Source organism: Lissotriton vulgaris, chromosome 8 (genome assembly GCF_964263255.1).
Source record: "Lissotriton vulgaris chromosome 8, aLisVul1.2, whole genome shotgun sequence".
In the NCBI taxonomy this organism is placed as follows: domain Eukaryota; kingdom Metazoa; phylum Chordata; class Amphibia; order Caudata; family Salamandridae; genus Lissotriton; species Lissotriton vulgaris.
The window spans coordinates 578,531,195-578,549,496 of record NC_141696.1 but is presented as its reverse complement, the minus strand read 5'-3'; the positions used below and the strand labels follow the sequence as shown (position 1 = coordinate 578,549,496).

Below are 18,302 nucleotides of genomic sequence, written 5' to 3'. Positions count from 1 at the left end.
GGTTTGCCACTGCCAAGCTGTATGTGTCCAAATTGACCCCAAGTGGGTAGCAGAAGCATTGGTGCGTTGCTTGCCAAAGACTCATGATTTCTTTCGGTAGGTATCACTCGCCCCTAGGCTGAGGCATCTTATGGCGTCCCAGCGGGGCTGCAACACTGTGCAGCGAGGCTCAACTCGCGGCTCAGACTGCGCCGCTTCAAAATCCCATCGCAAAAGTTTGTCTGGTATGAGTGAGCCCACACGAGTGAAGAGGAGTAACCTAGTTTATTCACCAAAGGACCAGCATTCAGTAAACAGCCCACCTGCTTCGCAAAAAACTCAAGTCCTGTGAAGCCCAGCCCGACGCGTTTCATGCTTAATAGCATTTCTTCAGGAGCTGCAGGCATGGAAATGGAGCAAGGTGTGGCAAGAGGTGGACCACCTTGAATTCAAAAGTCCCGCCCGATAGGGGGTGACCACACTGTGGCCCTCTGGATCTTGTGGTTTGTTATATTCACATCCGACGCGTTTCATGCTTAGTAGCATTTCTTCAGGAGCTGCAGGCATGGAAATGGAGCAAGGTGTGGCAAGAGGTGGACCAGCATGAAACGCGTCGGGCTGGGCTTCACAGGACTTGAGTTTTTTGCGAAGCAGGTGGGCTGTTTACTGAATGCTGGTCCTTTGGTGAATAAACAAGGTTACTCCTCTTCACTCGTGTGGGCTCACTCATACCAGACAAACTTTTGCGATGGGATTTTGAAGCGGCGCAGTCTGAGCCGCGAGTTGAGCCTCGCTGCACGGTGTTGCAGCCCCGCTGGGACGCCATAAGACGCCTCAGCCTAGGGGCGAGTGATACCTACCGAAAGAAATCATGAGCCTTTGGCAAGCAACGCACCAATGCTTCTGCTACTCACTTGGGGTCAATTTGGACACATACAGCTTGGCAGTGGAAAACCTTGATGTGAATATAACAAACCACAAGATCCAGAAGGCCACAGTGTGGCCACGCCCTATCGGGCGGGAATTTTGAATTCAAGGTGGTCCACCTCTTGCCACACCTTGCTCCATTTCCATGCCTGCAGCTCCTGAAGAAATGCTATTAAGCATGAAACGCGTCGGGCTGGGCTTCACAGGACTTGAGTTTTTTGCGAAGCAGGTGGGCTGTTTACTGAATGCTGGTCCTTTGGTGAATAAACAAGGTTACTCCTCTTCACTCGTGTGGGCTCACTCATACCAGACAAACTTTTGCGATGGGATTTTGAAGCGGCGCAGTCTGAGCCGCGAGTTGAGCCTCGCTGCACGGTATTGCAGCCCCGCTGGGACGCCATAAGACGCCTCAGCCTAGGGGCGAGTGATACCTACCGAAAGAAATCATGAGCCTTTGGCAAGCAACGCACCAATGCTTCTGCTACCCACTTGGGGTCAATTTGGACACATACAGCTTGGCAGTGGCAAACCTTGATGTGAATATAACAAACCACAAGATCCAGAAGGCCACAGTGTGGCCACGCCCTATCGGGCGGGACTTTTGAATTCAAGGTGGTCCACCTCTTGCCACACCTTGCTCCATTTCCATGCCTGCAGCTCCTGAAGAAATGCTATTAAGCATGAAACGCGTCGCGCTGGGCTTCACAGGACTTGAGTTTTTTGCGAAGCAGGTGGGCTGTTTACTGAATGCTGGTCCTTTGGTGAATAAACAAGGTTACTCCTCTTCACTCGTGTGGGCTCACTCATACCAGACAAACTTTTGCGATGGGATTTTGAAGCGGCGCAGTCTGAGCCGCGAGTTGAGCCTCGCTGCACGGTGTTGCAGCCCCGCTGGGACGCCATAAGACGCCTCAGCCTAGGGGCGAGTGATACCTACCGAAAGAAATCATGATCCTTTGGCAAGCAACGCACCAATGCTTCTGCTACCCACTTGGGGTCAATTTGGACACATACAGCTTGGCAGTGGCAAACCTTGATGTGAATATAACAAACAACAAGATCCAGAAGGCCACAGTGTGGCCACGCCCTATCGGGCAGGACTTTTGAAATTAAGGTGGTCCACCTCTTGCCACACCTTGCTCCATTTCCATGCCTGCAGCTCCTGAAGAAATGCTATTAAGCATGAAACGCCTCGGGCTGGGCTTCACAGGACTTGAGTTTTTTGCGAAGCAGGTGGGCTGTTTACTGAATGCTGGTCCTTTGGTGAATAAACAAGGTTACTCCTCTTCACTCGTGTGGGCTCACTCATACCAGACAAACTTTTGCGATGGGATATATATATATATATATATATATATATATATATATATATATATATATATATATATATATATATATATATATATATATATAAAAACATATACATTTTATAAGGCACACAGACAAACAACCTACAAAATGCTATTTAATGATATGCTATGTATGTGTGCATGACAATGGCATTTACTTAGCAAAAACGTATAACCACTAGAGGTGGAAATTAAGAAAGCACACGTTATTTTATTGCTGATATTTCTTGTTAATGTTAGTGGCATTTGTATAGTGCATAATCACCAACGGTCTCTTAGTGCTTATGAGAGAATTACAAAACCATACAGGCAGTTACTTATCACCGAGCCAACCCGGTCAGAGCTCATCTTGACCCCAGGCCTGTGTGAACAAAATAGTCTTTTGTTTTGTCCTGAATGGAAGGAAAGTTTCTTCTCTACGCAGACTCTCCGGCAACTTATTCCAAAGTTGGGGAATCAGAACTGAGAAAGCTCGTCCGCACTTGGTGACTTTGTCAAACTGTGGGCAGGACAGCAGACCTGCCTCGGAAGAGCGGAGGATATGACCAGGCACGTCTCTCCTTAGGCAGTCCTTCGTGTATTCTGGTGCCAGCCTAAAGAGAGCTTTGTGTGCAATACATAGGCCCTTAAACGTAGCCCTCGGCTGGATTGGGAGCCAGTGAAGCTGCTGCAGTAGTGGAGTGACGTGTACTTCTTAGGAGCTTAAAGATTAATCTTACTGTGTCATTCATTACTACTTGCAGCTTACCTAACAGCTTATCTGGTAACCAAATGTATAATGCATTGCTGTTGTCCAATCGTGACACAACCAGTGCCGTCACCGCAATGCGCAGAGTTGGTAGTGATAGGAGGGGTACCAGTTTCTTGAGTTGCCTCAACAGGCCCCCAAAGGTCCCTACCACAGTGGTCACTTTACTTGACAGTGTGAGCTTAGCGTCTAACTTATTGCCCAAGCTCTTCATGACAGGCACCAGTGTGGGTGTAGTACCCAGCTCTTGTGGCCAAAAGAGATTAGACCAGGGGTTGCCTCCCGTGGTGATGGCTAGTACATCGATCTTATGAGGGATTACTTTAAGTGAGTTGGCAGTCATCCAGTTCATTGTAAACCTAAGGATATTCTGTACATGAGACTGCCCTTGAGGAGAGCTATCGATCCGGAGGATCAACTGAGTGTCATCCACGTAGTTGAACACTCGACAGTCCATTTGTGCCAAGGTCGCCACCAGCGGCTGGAGGTAGATGTTAAAAAGTAGTGGGGATAGCACAGATCCCTGCGGACCTCCACAAGACAGTGCACATTTACTGGACACACAGCCCCCTAGCTGATCCTTTTGGGCCCGGCCCTTCAAGAAGGAGAAAATACATTGATATGCCACACCAGAGATTCCCAGCTTCTGAATACGAACCAACAGTTGGGCATGGTTCAGGGTGTCGAACGCAGCTGTTAGGTCCAGCAGGATCAGCGCAGAGGGCGTCTTCTTGTTCTGCAAACCTGAGCTCATCCGGCACTGCGAGCATTACCAGCTCTGTACTATGGTGGGCCCTAAAACCTGCCTGTCGCACATGAAACAACTGCTGTTCCTCTATGGAGAGGGAGAGCGTTCTGAGCACATGTTGTTCCACTACTTTGGCCATGAAGGAGAGCCTAGATATAGGGCGATAATTCTTCAGGTTATTGACGTCTGCCCCTGCTTTCTTTAGCAACTGGGTTACCATGGCTTCCTTGAGATTGAGTGGAACCTTTCCAGTTGTCAAGGATTGGTTAATCAAGGAGAGTAGGTCCCTCCCCAGCACAGAGAGAATCATCTTAAATACCCTTGGTGGGCAGGGAGCATCTGGTGACCCAGCGTCGGAAATATGGAGAGCATCTCTCCCTGAGTGATCGGTGGTTCTTCCACTAACAGGGGGCATGGACTGATATGGGTGTTACTTATTTCTGTTAAAATGTCCTTGACCTTATTTAGAAAGAAAGTCTGTATCTTATTACAAACCACTGAATTGGCAGTAGCCTTTGGCTCCTGCTTTTGGCTTAGTTCTTTCAGTACTTGAAAGGTCTCCTTCTGCATGTTAATCTCCTCCCTAATCCTGACCTCATAGAACTCAGACTTCCTTGTGATGATTTCTTTTTTGTAGAGGGTTGACATAGCTTTATGTCGCTTGAAAGCCTCTGGCTCATACGACTTTTGCCACTGCTTTTCGTACTGGTGTAAGGTTTGTTTCTTTCCACTTAATTCCTCCGTAAACCAGGCGGCACCCTTGCCTCTGTTCCTTTCTCTTTTCCTCTGTGCAGGAGCCACCTTGTCGATGGCTTCTCTCAGTCTATTTTTGAACCTCTCTCTTTCCAGGTCAATGCGCAGTTGACTGCGCACATTGAAACCAACAAACTGCTCCATGCCACCGAGTCGGGTTTCCGCGCATTTCACTCCACTGAGTCAGCACTACTCCGAGCCACGGAGACCCTGCGGAAACACGCGGATGATGGCCACACGGCGGCGCTGATCCTACTCGATCTCAGCGCCGCATTCGACACCGTGGCCCATCACACACTACTACAGTGTCTCAGGAGGGGAGGAGTAGTTGAGAGGGCATGGAAATGGCTGGAGTCTTTCTTGCAGGACCGCACCTTCCAGGTTGCACAGGGTGCTTTTCGAGCTGATCCCGTCGGCCTGAAGCAGGGGGTACCCCAAGGGTCCAGCCTAAGCCCTACCCTCTTTAATCTTTACGCCTCTCCTGCGGCCAAGATAGTGGAAAAGTATGGGCTAGAAGTAGTGACATATGCAGATGACACTCAATTGGTGGTGGCCCTGCCCCAGCCGAAAGAACAGGCAGCGGACAATTTTCACTTTTGCCTGCAGGAATTGGCGTTATGGATGGCCGACAACTGTCTTAAATTAAACGGAAATAAGACAGAGGTCTTAATAGTCTGCCCTGTTCCCATGATGCACTGGGCCAGGGACAGACTGATTTGCATATAGCCAGATTCTGAGCTGGGATGGGGCAGTGAGATAAATAACGGTGATGGATCAAGCCCTGATCTTTGGACTGGGTAAGAGTGGTCTGCTCAATTCAGACACTCTGTTCATCACCACCGCCTTTTGTAAATCGATTTTGGCCACTATAGGTGTGGCAGGGTATACTCAGACATGAGTCCCTTTCTCACTGCTCCATCAGGATTCAAGCAAGCCGGGCCGAAGAGGCTGAAATGCCAGAAACCGGTCCCCGGTAGCTTGTCTCCTTTCTGGTAAAGAATTGGCTTGGTAGTTTAGTCTGCCCTGTTCCCATGATGCACTGGGCCAGGGACAGACTGATTTGCATATAGCCAGATTCTGAGCTGGGATGGGGCAGTGAGATAAATAACGGTGATGGATCAAGCCCTGATCTTTGGACTGGGTAAGAGTGGTCTGCTCAATTCAGACACTCTGTTCATCACCACCGCCTTTTGTAAATCGATCCTACTCGATCTCAGCGCCGCATTCGACACCGTGGCCCATCACACACTACTACAGTGTCTCAGGAGGGGAGGAGTAGTTGAGAGGGCATGGAAATGGCTGGAGTCTTTCTTGCAGGACCGCACCTTCCAGGTTGCACAGGGTGCTTTTCGAGCTGATCCCGTCGGCCTGAAGCAGGGGGTACCCCAAGGGTCCAGCCTAAGCCCTACCCTCTTTAATCTTTACGCCTCTCCTGCGGCCAAGATAGTGGAAAAGTATGGGCTAGAAGTAGTGACATATGCAGATGACACTCAATTGGTGGTGGCCCTGCCCCAGCCGAAAGAACAGGCAGCGGACAATTTTCACTTTTGCCTGCAGGAATTGGCGTTATGGATGGCCGACAACTGTCTTAAATTAAACGGAAATAAGACAGAGGTCTTAATAGTGGGCAAAGACCATACAGTGTGGACTTCGGCATGGTGGCCAACTGAACTGGGTCCTCTACCTCAACACAGTAACCAAGTAAGAAACCTGGGGATGTGGATCGATAATAAGATCTCTTTCGACTACTACACCAAACGTGTGGCAGGCACATGCTTCGCCACTATGAGGGTCCTGAAGAAGACTCTGGACTATCTGCCCATGACTGCGAGAAAGACCATGGTACATGCACTGATTACATCCAGGCTGGACTATGGCAATATCCTATATCTGGGAGCTAATGTCAGATGCTTACAAAGGCTGCAGAACGTGCAGAACGCGGCTGCACGCCTAGTCCTGATGCTGCCTAGGAGAGCCGCCTCTAAGAGAGCGCTGAGTACCCTGCACTTCACTTTCCAATCAGAGAACGTGTGGCTTTTAAAACACTCTGCATTGGCCACCGGATTCTGCAGGGGAAAGGCCCTCCTTCCTGCACATCCTGCTTGCACCATACCATCCTGCCCGCCACCTTAGATCCAGCGGGACAGGAAGGGTGGAGGTGCCCAAGTTCAGGAGAGTCAGAATGGGTGGCCACTCCTTCCGGGTCCTGTCAGCCCAGGGCTGGAACAAACTCCCCCTGGAACTACGACTGGAGAAAACTGAGCTCAAGTTCCGAAGAAAACTGAAAACATTCCTGTTCCCCAAAGATTACGGCTTGGCTTGCTATGGCAGGCTTAGGGGCCACCTTTTGCAGCAGTTCACTTTCCAAGAGCAGTCCGCAGCGCGGGGACACACTAGACACACTAGTACAGTATAACCAGGCGCTATATAAGCTTATAAAATCAAATCAAGCTGGCTCGCTGGGATTTCTATCTCTTTTAGAGCCTCACCTAGGCTACCTTCCTCAATTTTTCTCCAGTTTCGTACTATCCTCCACTCTGGGGGTAAGTGCTTATGCCGACTGGGCAGTGAAATCGTGAGGCTGATCAAGTAGTGATCCGACAAACTGCATGGTCTAATTTCTATCATTTGAGCCGGGGCAGAGTAGTCCAGATGAGGTCTAGGGTATGTCCCTTATCATAGGTAGGGGTTTCCACAAGTTGTTGCAGCCCAAGCGTGGTCATTGCCTCTCCCAGCTTACTGGCCTGTGGCTCTCTAGGCACCTGATCCCAGTGGACCCCCCCCCCCCCCAAAGATCTGTTGGTATCTCGGACAAATTCTGATGGCCACTTTGGTCAGCAAATCATTAAATAAGGGGGGGGGACCCAGCGGGCAGTATATTACCACCACTATCAGACAGGAAGACTTTGAGCTTATCTTTACTCCAAGGAACTCCGCTCCGTCCAGGCTTTCTGCTACAAGCTCTTCAGTAGCCAGCTGCCGGTGGCTAAAGAATGCCCCCCCCCTCTTTTCCCTCCCTGCCTATTATGCATCAGGACATCATAGTCCACATGGAGTCTGCCACTAAATCAGGCCTGAGCATTTTTCCAGCCAAGTTTCTGTTGCTGTTAGGATGTCAGGCTCGTCTTCCTGCAGGAGCGAGAAGACTTCCAGGTTATGTTAATGAAGGGACTGTGCGTTTAACACTAAGGCCCTTAGTTCCGGGGGATCACCCTTCCCCACACCCTTCAGATTCTGGACCTGCGTGTGTCAAAGTATCCTTTCTGTAACATTATGAAAAAAATGCCATATTAAAAAAAAGTGTGAATTTCTATAACATCTTATTCATCATTGTGGACCAAAGACCCTAAGTATAATTATCACATGTATTTTAAAAAAGTGTATCCCAGTCATATAACTATTATTGAAATTCCTTTCAGTAGTGCGAATCAGTTAAAAAGCTATTGTCCTTATTTGTTTTTTTCTTAGGTGTTAGTGGATGCACCATGTTCAAATGATAGAAGCTGGTTATTTTCTTCTGACACCCAGCAAGCTGCACTTCGAATAGCTGGAAGGAAGGATCTTCCAGTTGTCCAAATACAGCTGCTCAGGTGAGGCACGGTTGTTGGTGAAACATTCAAATTTCATCTTTCCAAACAGTTATTCTTGAACTGACTTTAGTAGAGCTGTCATGTGGATAGCAGTCACCTGCGACAATCACTCCCCAAAACCTTTAAAAACCCTCTCAGATATTCAATTACCCATCAACATAATTAAGGATTGTCATAATTTTTGTGTTTCTCCAATGTCAAGGCTGTATAACAGGTGGTTCACCATTGCCACCTTAATCTCACTTCTCTCATGAAAGGAGGATTTCAGGAACAGAGGCTTTTGTTTTTCATCTGATAATTTTGCCCCCTTTCATATTTTTGGTCATCTATATTAAACCTCTCTTCATGTTCTTTCTTTTTTCTTTTCCTTTATTTGCAGCTGTTTTTCTTTTTCCTTTTTCTTTGCTTCTTTTTTTAAATGTTATATATATTTTTTTCATATATTCATATAACCAGCAAACTGCCCCCATATACTTAAAGCAGTTTTATGTTTCTTAGCCCCTTTAACTGAATATAAACTTAGTTCTAAATTAAATAGATTATACATTTATGCCCTCCAATGCTCAAAAGAAGGAGGATTAACTTGTAGCCAATCAGCAGCAATGCATAACCGGGCAACCGTCATAGCTATAAAAATCAAGTGTCGATGTTTGAACAAAGGGGTACCCTTCTCGAGTTCAGGCCCCAATAATCCTCGACAAAAATTTCTCAATACCAGAAATATAGCTTGTCAATTGACCACAACTGAAAAAAATATGCAAAAGATCCGCATTGGTCCACCCCACACCGAAAACATTTGCCATCTTGCCCCGCCCCCCATTTAGACATCGGTGCTGGCGTATAATACAAATTAAAAACAGTTTTATAGCATTGCACTTTCAAATTGGCGGAGAGCAAAACTTCCCTAGATCTAATAATAACATCCTTTATAGATATATTGTCAAGCCTCAGTATCCTCGACCATTTAGAATTATATTTTTCTAGGTCATCAATTCTATACAATAATAATAATGTGTATACCACCCCAATTTTATCCTGTTGCTTAATAGCCTCAACAACTACGTTAGGTGCAACCGAGATTTTTTTCTGACTGATAAAATCGCAAATTTGAAGAAATTTGAAAAATTGGGATTTAGACAAATTTTACTGTCTCCCTAAATCTTCATAAGACATAAAGGATACACTTGTGTAAAAGAAATCCCCTAATTGAACAATACCTTTTGCCCTCCACCCAAGTGCAACTCTGTCCCAAAAGATAGGAGGAAGAAGTTTCTCAGCATTCGTAGGGGTATACTGAGACAGTTTCTCCATCGAGGATCATTTACGTATTCTCCTCCATACATTAAAAGCGGCTTCCAATACCTTGAACCTAGTCCCCTTGAAATAACTGCCATCAATTTCTTTAAAAAAACATTGTCGTTCCTCTCGTCATAACAAAATCTGAAATATGGAGGGAGCCTCTGCAGTGTTACCGATATCCTCCCAAGTCAAAAGTATCCACATCTTTAGCAAAAAGCATGTATAAAAATAAAAAGCAAAGTCCGGGATAGCTAATCCCCCGCAATTCAATCGGCAGAGTCAAAAATGTCATAGCCCGCCTAGGTTTGCCAGGTGCCCAAAGAAACTTTGAGCATATAGACTGCAAATGTTGAAGCTGTGCCCGTGTCAACTCTAGGGGAACTGCTGTAAATATATATAAAACTTTAGGCAGAATATTAATTTTGATAATGTTGCTTCTACCAATTAATGTAAGATGCAGTCGTGCCCACCTATCTAATGATTCCTGAATACTGCTTAATAACGTGGTCGAGTTAGCATCAACTAATTCAACCATCGACGACCTAATTTTAATACCCAAATAAGTTACTTCTTTTACAACTCTAACATCGTCCAATACCACCGTGTCAGTTATTAACAATTGAGTTTTAATGACATTTAACTTATACCCGGATACCTGGCCAAAAAGTTTTGCTAACCACTCAATCTCTTGAAGCGCCAAGTATGGGTCGACTGTGGTCACCGCTATGTCGTCAGCCTATGCAAACACTGAGAATGGAGTATGATGTACCACAAAGGGCTCCCCAAAACCTTTACAAAAAATCCCCTTCTGATATTCAATAACCCATCAACATAATTTAAGGATTGTCATAATTTTTGTGTTTCTTCAATGTCAAGGCTGTGTAAAAGGTGGTTCTCCATTGCCACCTTAATCTCACTTCTCTCATGAAAGGAGGATTCCAGGAACAGAGGCTTTTGTTTTACATCTGATAATTTTGCCCCTTTCACATTTTTGCTCATCTATATTAAACCTCTCTTCGTGTTCTTTCTTTTTTGTTTTCCTTTATTTGCAGCTGTTTTTCTTTTTTCTTTGCTTCTTAATTGGAATTCATGTTTTTAATTATTTTTTTAGATTTTTCATGACGTGCACTTTTTGCTCTTTTTTAAGTTTTTCCTTCTTTGTTTTTTTTTTTACTACAAGGAGAAGTCCTTTCAGAGTAGAGTTTGTCTTGAGTACAACAGTAGTGCATTTGGACTGGCTAGTATGACTTTTTTTGTATATTAGTTCTTGTCTAAACATTACAACTCTTACTCTGATGCCTCGGCCAGGTATTTTGCCTGGAATCTTAAATCTAAGACAAAGCAAGATTCTGGATGCAAAGATGTCAATGGTTCACAAAAGTTTACCTCTCTGGTAAGGATGTGAAGGCTAAGCTGCCTATTTGAGTTTGATATCCCAGTAGATCATGTATTTTGTTGAGGGGGTTTTTGTTTTTCCATCGGATGCGGTCGCTCCTCCACGCTACTCCCTGCCCTGCGACACTGTTTGGTATCGTAGCGCCCACAGCCTGCCAGATTTTCGCCTGCATTGATTAATATTTCACATTTGTAAAGCTTTACTGCATTGATTAATATTCCACATTTGTAAAGCTTTACTGCATTGATTAATATTCCACATTTGTAAAGCTTTACTGCATTGATTAATATTCCACATTTGTATTTCATTGCTCGTTGTGCCAGATCGAGTCAGAACGCCTTAATTAATTGCTCTATTGTTTTGCGCTGCTCGGCCGATTTCACGAGCGCTCATTAGCATAATATCGCGGCGGTAGTCTACCAAAACGCGCTGCAACGCTCTGATTTATTGTACTGCCTGTGTATTGGATTGTTGTGCCTGATTGTGCCTTGTGCTGGTTCCACTGACTTAGTGATCGCGTTTTTATGCTCATAGTGTGCCCCAACCCAATTTCGCTTTTGGGCTGACTGCCATTTTGTGTCTTCTTGTTGTTGTTTGTGCCTCCCTGCCCTGATCTCCACCCCACTCCCGCCTCCCAGCTGCTCCTCCCTCGCCCCTCCCCCTCTACTATCCACTTATGTCAGATGCATTTGCGCGCAGCGTTCACGCGCAGCGATCGCGCCCCGTGCGAGCCGAAGGTGCGCCAAAGGTAAGCCCGTCTGCGCCCGTCCGCGCCTGGACCACGCCCAGCACCTGTCCCCCTGGTCCCCGCCGCACCCAACCCACTAAAATCACATATGATGCCGCCACCCTCTTCGCCCTCAACCCCGGACGCACACCACAATGCTGCGAAGCCACCCCAGGACGTACCCACGGCCCATTCGCCTGTCTCTCCTGCAAGTTCAACTGCTTCAGGACCCTCACCAAATCCACTTCCTCCATACACAGCTCAGACTCCAACCGCCTGAAGTGCATCCTGCTTAACACCCGCTCGGTCCACAGACACGCAACTGAACTCTGGGACCTACTTGACACTGCGTCACCGGACATCGCCTTCCTTACAGAAACATGGATGAACACATCATCAGCACCCAACATTGCCATAGCCATACCGGACGCTTACAAGATCATCCGAAAAGACCGCACCAATCAAACAGGAGGAGGCATCGCCATCATCCATAGGAACACCATCAAAATCTCGACCAGCTCCGACGATAATCTTGCAACCGCCGAACATCTCCACTTCCAGATCCACACCCGACCCTAGGACCACACTTAGAGGCACCCTCATCTACAGGCCTCCAGGTACCCGCACTCAATTCAGCGATGACATCACGGACTTCGTCTGCCCACATGCCCTCGCCTCCGAAAACTACATTCTTTTAGGAGACCTCAACTACCACCTTGAAAACAAACACGACAGCAACACCTCCACCCTTCTGGATAACCTGGCCAATCTCGGACTCAAACAACTTGTTGACACCCCTACCCATGTAGCCGGACATACGCTCAACCCTATCTTCACCTCCAGCAAGCACATCTCCTTCGATCACACCACAGCTCTCCACTGGACGGACCACAGCTGTGTCCACTTCAGCTACAAAACTACCCTGACCCACAACCGCCCACAACCTATCCCTCGGAGGAACTGGAACAAAATCACCTCCGACCAACTCCTCACATCACTCAACCAAAACCCTCCCACCCTCTCACTGGACCCAAATCAAGCGGCCACCAATCTCAAGCAATGGATCACCCAAAGTGCTGACGAATTAGCACCCCTGAAAAAGCACCAGATCAAATCAGCCAGCAAAAAGGCTCCCTGGTTCAATGATGACCTTAAAAAATCCAAAAGGCTATGCCGCACCCTGGAGAAATCATGGAGAAAAAACCCTACCACCGACAACATGGCCACCCTCAAGGCAGCCACCCGCAAACACCACCAACTGATTCGATCTGCCAAGAAATCAGCATTCAAGGATCGTCTCGACAACAACACTCACAACAGCAAGGAACTTTTCAACATTGTCAAAGAATTCACCAACCCCACCGCAGCATTCAACGACATCACTCCCTCCCAAGACCTCTGCGATGAGTTATCCTCATTCTTCTACAACAAAATTGCCAACATCCACAACAGCTTCGAGAATACTCCCAGCGATCAACCCTCCCCACCCCCCTCAGATCCTACTCCGCCAACTAACAACCTTAGCGCCTGGAACCCAATCACCACCGAAGACACCATCCGCCTAATGAACTCAATCCACTCTGGCTCGCCTACCGACCCCTGCCCCCACCACATCTTCAACAAAGCCGACTCCATCATCGCACCCCACCTCCGTGATGTCATCAACTGCTGGTTCAACTCTGCCACCTTCCCAGAAAACTGGAAACACGCCGAACTTAGCGCCCTCCTGAAGAAACCCACAGCAGACCCCTCTGAACCTAAAAACTACCGACCCATATCCCTCCTCCCATTCCCGGCTAAAGTCATTGAGAAAGCCGTCAATAGCCAGCTCGCCGCCTTCCTTGAATCCAACAACTCCCTCGATCCATCTCAGTCCGGATTTCGAGCCAAACACAGCACCGAAACCGCCCTCATTGCAGCAACAGACGACATCCGAACACTACTGGATAACGGAGAAACAGCGGCCCTCATTCTACTCGACCTCTCCGCCGCTTTCGACACAGTCTGCCACAGCACCTTCATACAACGCCTCAGCAACATCGGCATACAAGGAAAAGCCTTGGACTGGATCATCTCGTTCCTAGCTGGGAGAACTCAGAGAGTCCGACTCCCCCCATTCAACTCAGAGGCCACTGAAGTCATCTGTGGAGTACCACAAGGATCATCACTCAGTCCCACCCTCTTCAACGTTTACATGAGCCCACTCGCATCCATCGCGCGCCAACACAACCTCAACATCATCTCTTACGCCGACGACACCCAATTAATCCTTTTCCTCACCAAAGACCCTAACACCGCCAAAACCAATCTTCACGAAGGCATGAAAGAAATAGCCGAAAGGATGAAACATAGCCGCCTAAAACTCAACTCAGACAAAACGGAGGTGCTCATCCTAGGATCTTCCCCCTCTGCCTGGGACGACTCTTGGTGACCTTCCGCTCTGGGCACAGCACCCACACCCACAGACCATGCACGTAACCTTGGCTTCATCCTAGACTCCTCTCTCTCGATGTCCAGACAAGTCAACGCAGTTTCATCCTCATGCTTCAACGTACTACGTATTCTCAAAAAGATCTTCCGCTGGATCCCCCTCGAGACAAGAAAGACTGTCACCCACACACTGGTCACGAGTCGACTGGATTATGGTAACACACTATACGCCGGAATCACAGCAAAATTACAGAAAAAACTCCAACGCATCCAAAACGCATCAGCGAGACTCATATTGGACATCCCTCGCCACGATCACATCACCAGACACCTAAAAGACCTTCACTGGCTTCCCGTCAACAAAAGAATTACATTCCGTCTCCTCACCCACGCACACAAGGCCCTCTACAATCTAGGACCCGAATGCCTCAACACTCGACTGTCCTTCTACAAACCCACCCGCCAACTAAGATCGTCCAATCAAGCCCTCGCAGCAGTCCCGCGCATCCGTAAATCCACCATGGGTGGCAGATCCTTCTCCTTCCTGGCTGCCAAGACCTGGAACTCACTCCCCACTCACCTCCGCCTTACTCAAAACCACATCTCCTTCAGAAAAGAACTTAAAACCTGGCTATTCGACAAATAAGGAACCCCTTCCCCAAGCGCCTTGAGACCCTCGGGGTGAGTAGTGCGCTATACAAATGCCTGAACTTGAACTTGAACTTGTTTTTCTTGTTATCAAATGGAAATAATCTGGCGTTGTGATATTATCACATTCCTGAGCGTTTTATATTGCTCTTGTTTATTTGATTATTTCAACATTCTTGCCGAGCACCTTGTCTAGCTTATGCAACCTGTTTTAACAGTTCCTCAGCAGTAGGAATGTAGTCAGTTTTTCAGTTTTCCATAGTGCTTCAAGCTTTTTAATTGACCTAACAAGTTGAAGGGCATGGAAAAAGACACGTTGTTATCCTGAATTTCAGTTTTCACATCAAACAAGTTACATACTCACTGTGAACTGGTTTTTAAGAGGCTGGGCAGACAGCTTTTTTATATAGAATTATACACATTTTACTTAACAAAAATTAAAGGAAGTCCATTCTGGAATACATTTCTGAAAACAGTAGCAGTGACTCTTGTGGAATGTTCTAAAAAATGTGCCTTTGGGTCAAGGGCTCATTAGCCCACTGTCTATTGACCTGTTGGTCTGAGGAACTATTCCTTTACAAGTAGGTTGAATAAAACTTGTAGTCTTTGGAGGTGCACTTTTGTTGATTAATGCTTGCAGTTGTGCACTGAATGTGCACTGAATCTATTGTATCGATATTATTATTGCAAAAATAATAAATCATTTGGTTATCAAGAAAAAAAGATTTGGGTGTTAAGGAGTAAAAGGAGAAATTATGTTTTGTAAAACCCACCAGTCATTGTTAAGATATTATGGTAGCCGTGCACTCATGGGTCAGAGGCACCCACAAGCATCCACAGGCTGCATGTAATTACCACTTCCTCCATACATCCTCATTGGTCTTCAATAAGTCCCTGACATGTTGAATACCAAGGACCTCAGTTATGGGGATTTCAATGGATCTTTCACAGGCGGTGCCAGTATGCAGTATGCAGTATCACATAGAGGTACAAGTAAAAAGCCCTTTACCCCTTCACTCTGCGACTAGCCGGGCTTTATACTCTGTTCCAAAAAGGGGTACACGTTGGGTGCCCCTTTGACATTGTAGAAAAGTTCTGATGTTAACAAAACAAGGGGGGTACACATTGGGTGCACCATTGACATCTTGGAAAAGTTCTGATGTTAATAAAAATAGCAACATGGAAAAATCCTCACTGGGTCTTGGGATTGTGGAAACACAGGGTGGCACAGCTTTCATAAAGCCATGCAGAGGACTTTAGTCCTAATGGCATGGTGGCTTAGCTCCAGGAGATCTAGGAATGGAACTGGATGAGAGTACTATGTAGCCATCTTTGTCTGATGACCTGTAGTAGAAATGTGTAAGCACCATGACTAGGGACCTATCTAACTTTGCTATGTGTGGTATGGGTCATTTCTTTTTCCATTTCAAGAGCTCCAGTTGCATAGTTATATCCTGCTTCTGGAATTTCATATTCTTAACCCATTATTACAGAGTATTTCGTTGTAGAAATGGCCATCTAGTTATACCATTTTTGCATAAATTTCTTTCATTTACCCGAGCAGCATGCAAATGTTTTCCACTTATTATCATTATTGCTACTTAAAATACAGTTAGCCATGACAACATGATACTTTCGCGTTAACTGCTACCTTGCTTCTAATTCTATATGTTGTTTTTTGTGGTTACTCATCTTCATCAAAATAAAAATGTTAGACCTTAAAGAAACAGATTTTTTTCTTGGAGATAACTGGTCTCAGGGATCTTTTTAATGGTTTTATATTTTTACCTTGTTTCATAGTCTCCACAGTTCATGCTAGTTCAAATCTATAGCAAGAAAAAGAGCATCTGGATAAAAATGTCTCCTGACATTTAGAGCATGGCCTGTAATTTAGGCTGTTCCAACAGATGCACATTCCCTTTCAAGATAGACTATTAAGTTGAAGTGTCCTTGAGAAGGCTTAAAATGGCACTGAAACAAATTCCAAGGGACAGGAAGCGTGTGGCGGAAGTTGTGTAAGTTACAAAATAGCAGTCAAAGGGCGAAAGGACCAATTGCAACGCGAGGCATGGGAGGAGCTCAAGGAAGCAGCGGAGCAGAAGGACTCTGCCCGATTCTGGGGAGTAATTAACAAACCCTGCTTCCCAGACCCAGATAAGCCAGGGCTGAGTAATAATACCTTACCAGAAACATGGAAGCAGCATTTTCATGGACTGTATAACTTTCACTGTAGTCAGAGGGAACCACAGTTAGTACAAGTAGTACTAAGCTTTATCCCTGTTACCTTCTCGGTGGACGAAGTAAAAGCAGGAATTGCGGGCCTAACGAGGAATAAGGCACCGGGGCAGATGGGAACCCCCCCCCAGATCTTTTTCTTAGTAACCCAGACATTTGGGCGCCCTTATTAACTAGGGTTCTAAACGCCGCTATAAGCTATACTCTGAATGAGAGTAGGCAAAGCTAATGCCTCTTACCGAACGGGCAGTTCTATGTCACGTAAACAGAAGCTATAAAATACAAAACAAGGTGGGGGGAAACAGAAAACTACCATAAGATATAAGTGTTACCAATGAACACATGTAGATCAATTCCCATAGAAGTCTAAGGATGCAGGTGTGGAGCTCACCTCTCCACCAGTTTTACTTCCATCCCGGCTCTAAAAATCCAGAGAAGGTATTCAGTAGATTCAAATTAAGACTGGTAAGTACCAGGTCGCTGCACGCTGTGGACAAGATATATAGGTAAAGTGTTTACCAAACTGACACCAATCACAATTACGTAGAAAGGTGCAGTTCCTCTATTCCTAACTCTAACAATGTAACACCCACATATGTGTAAAGATTGACGTGAATCCACGCGGGAGAGTTAGGCTCTAGCTCAAAGGAGTAGCCCTGCTGGATGCGAAACAACAGGTGAAGTTCAGAACATAAACTAGAGCCCAGTCACATGAAGTCCCCGAACACAGGAATATTACCAAGTATATGTGACAGTAAAAGCTCATGAGGGGCAATGCACTGGGATTCAACGTGCGAGTCCTAACCCATCATTTAAGTTAAAAATTAACCCAGTCACAGGAAATGCATAACCGGGAATAAGGCTAAGACTTGCATATAAGCGCGTCCTCAAAATAAGGGAACTGACAGGTATCTGTACCAATCGAAGCCTGTAAATGGCAGTTAATTTGAGATTAAAGATGTAGGTCCTAACCCAGCACTTGAGTTGAAGGGGGGTCCACACCACTGCACACAAGAGAAATAATTTGCAGACAGTAGCGAAATGCCTGGCCAGAGAGACTCCATGGTGCAAAAAAAAAAAACTATGACAAATTGCATGCCACGGCACTGTTCCGGACGTATCAAGTCCCCCGAGCACCCGCTATCATAAAAACTATGCGTTGGTCAGATGCTCTTACTAGCTAGGAATCAGACGATCCACATCCGCCCAAACCGACCCATCCACAGCAAACAGCGTACATGTAGAGTACCGTTTGACCTGCACCACGCAGAGCAGCGGCCATAAATGCTCACCAGATTCTATCTGCTTCAGGATTTAGATGGCCGATATTGCCGCCGCAATGCTCCTCCCGTGTGTAATGGGGAAGTGAGTAAGGCATCCCGGCATGCACCATCTAAATACTCTTGCGCTACCACTAGAGCGCTGACTTGCCAAATTCAAAGCCGGGATGAGTAGAAACCCGGAATTGTGCCA

At 46.4% G+C, this 18,302-nt stretch overlaps 1 protein-coding gene across 1 annotated transcript in view; it reads left to right on the top strand.

Moving 5' to 3' along the window:
- NSUN3 (NOP2/Sun RNA methyltransferase 3) overlaps positions 1–18,302 on the top strand; it is a 210,696-nt gene that overhangs the window by 148,246 nt on the left and 44,148 nt on the right. The window contains exon 5 of the mRNA XM_086934421.1: positions 7,973–8,094. Within this exon, the coding sequence (XP_086790547.1) occupies positions 7,973–8,094 (122 nt within the window). The remainder of the gene's footprint in view (positions 1–7,972; positions 8,095–18,302) is intronic.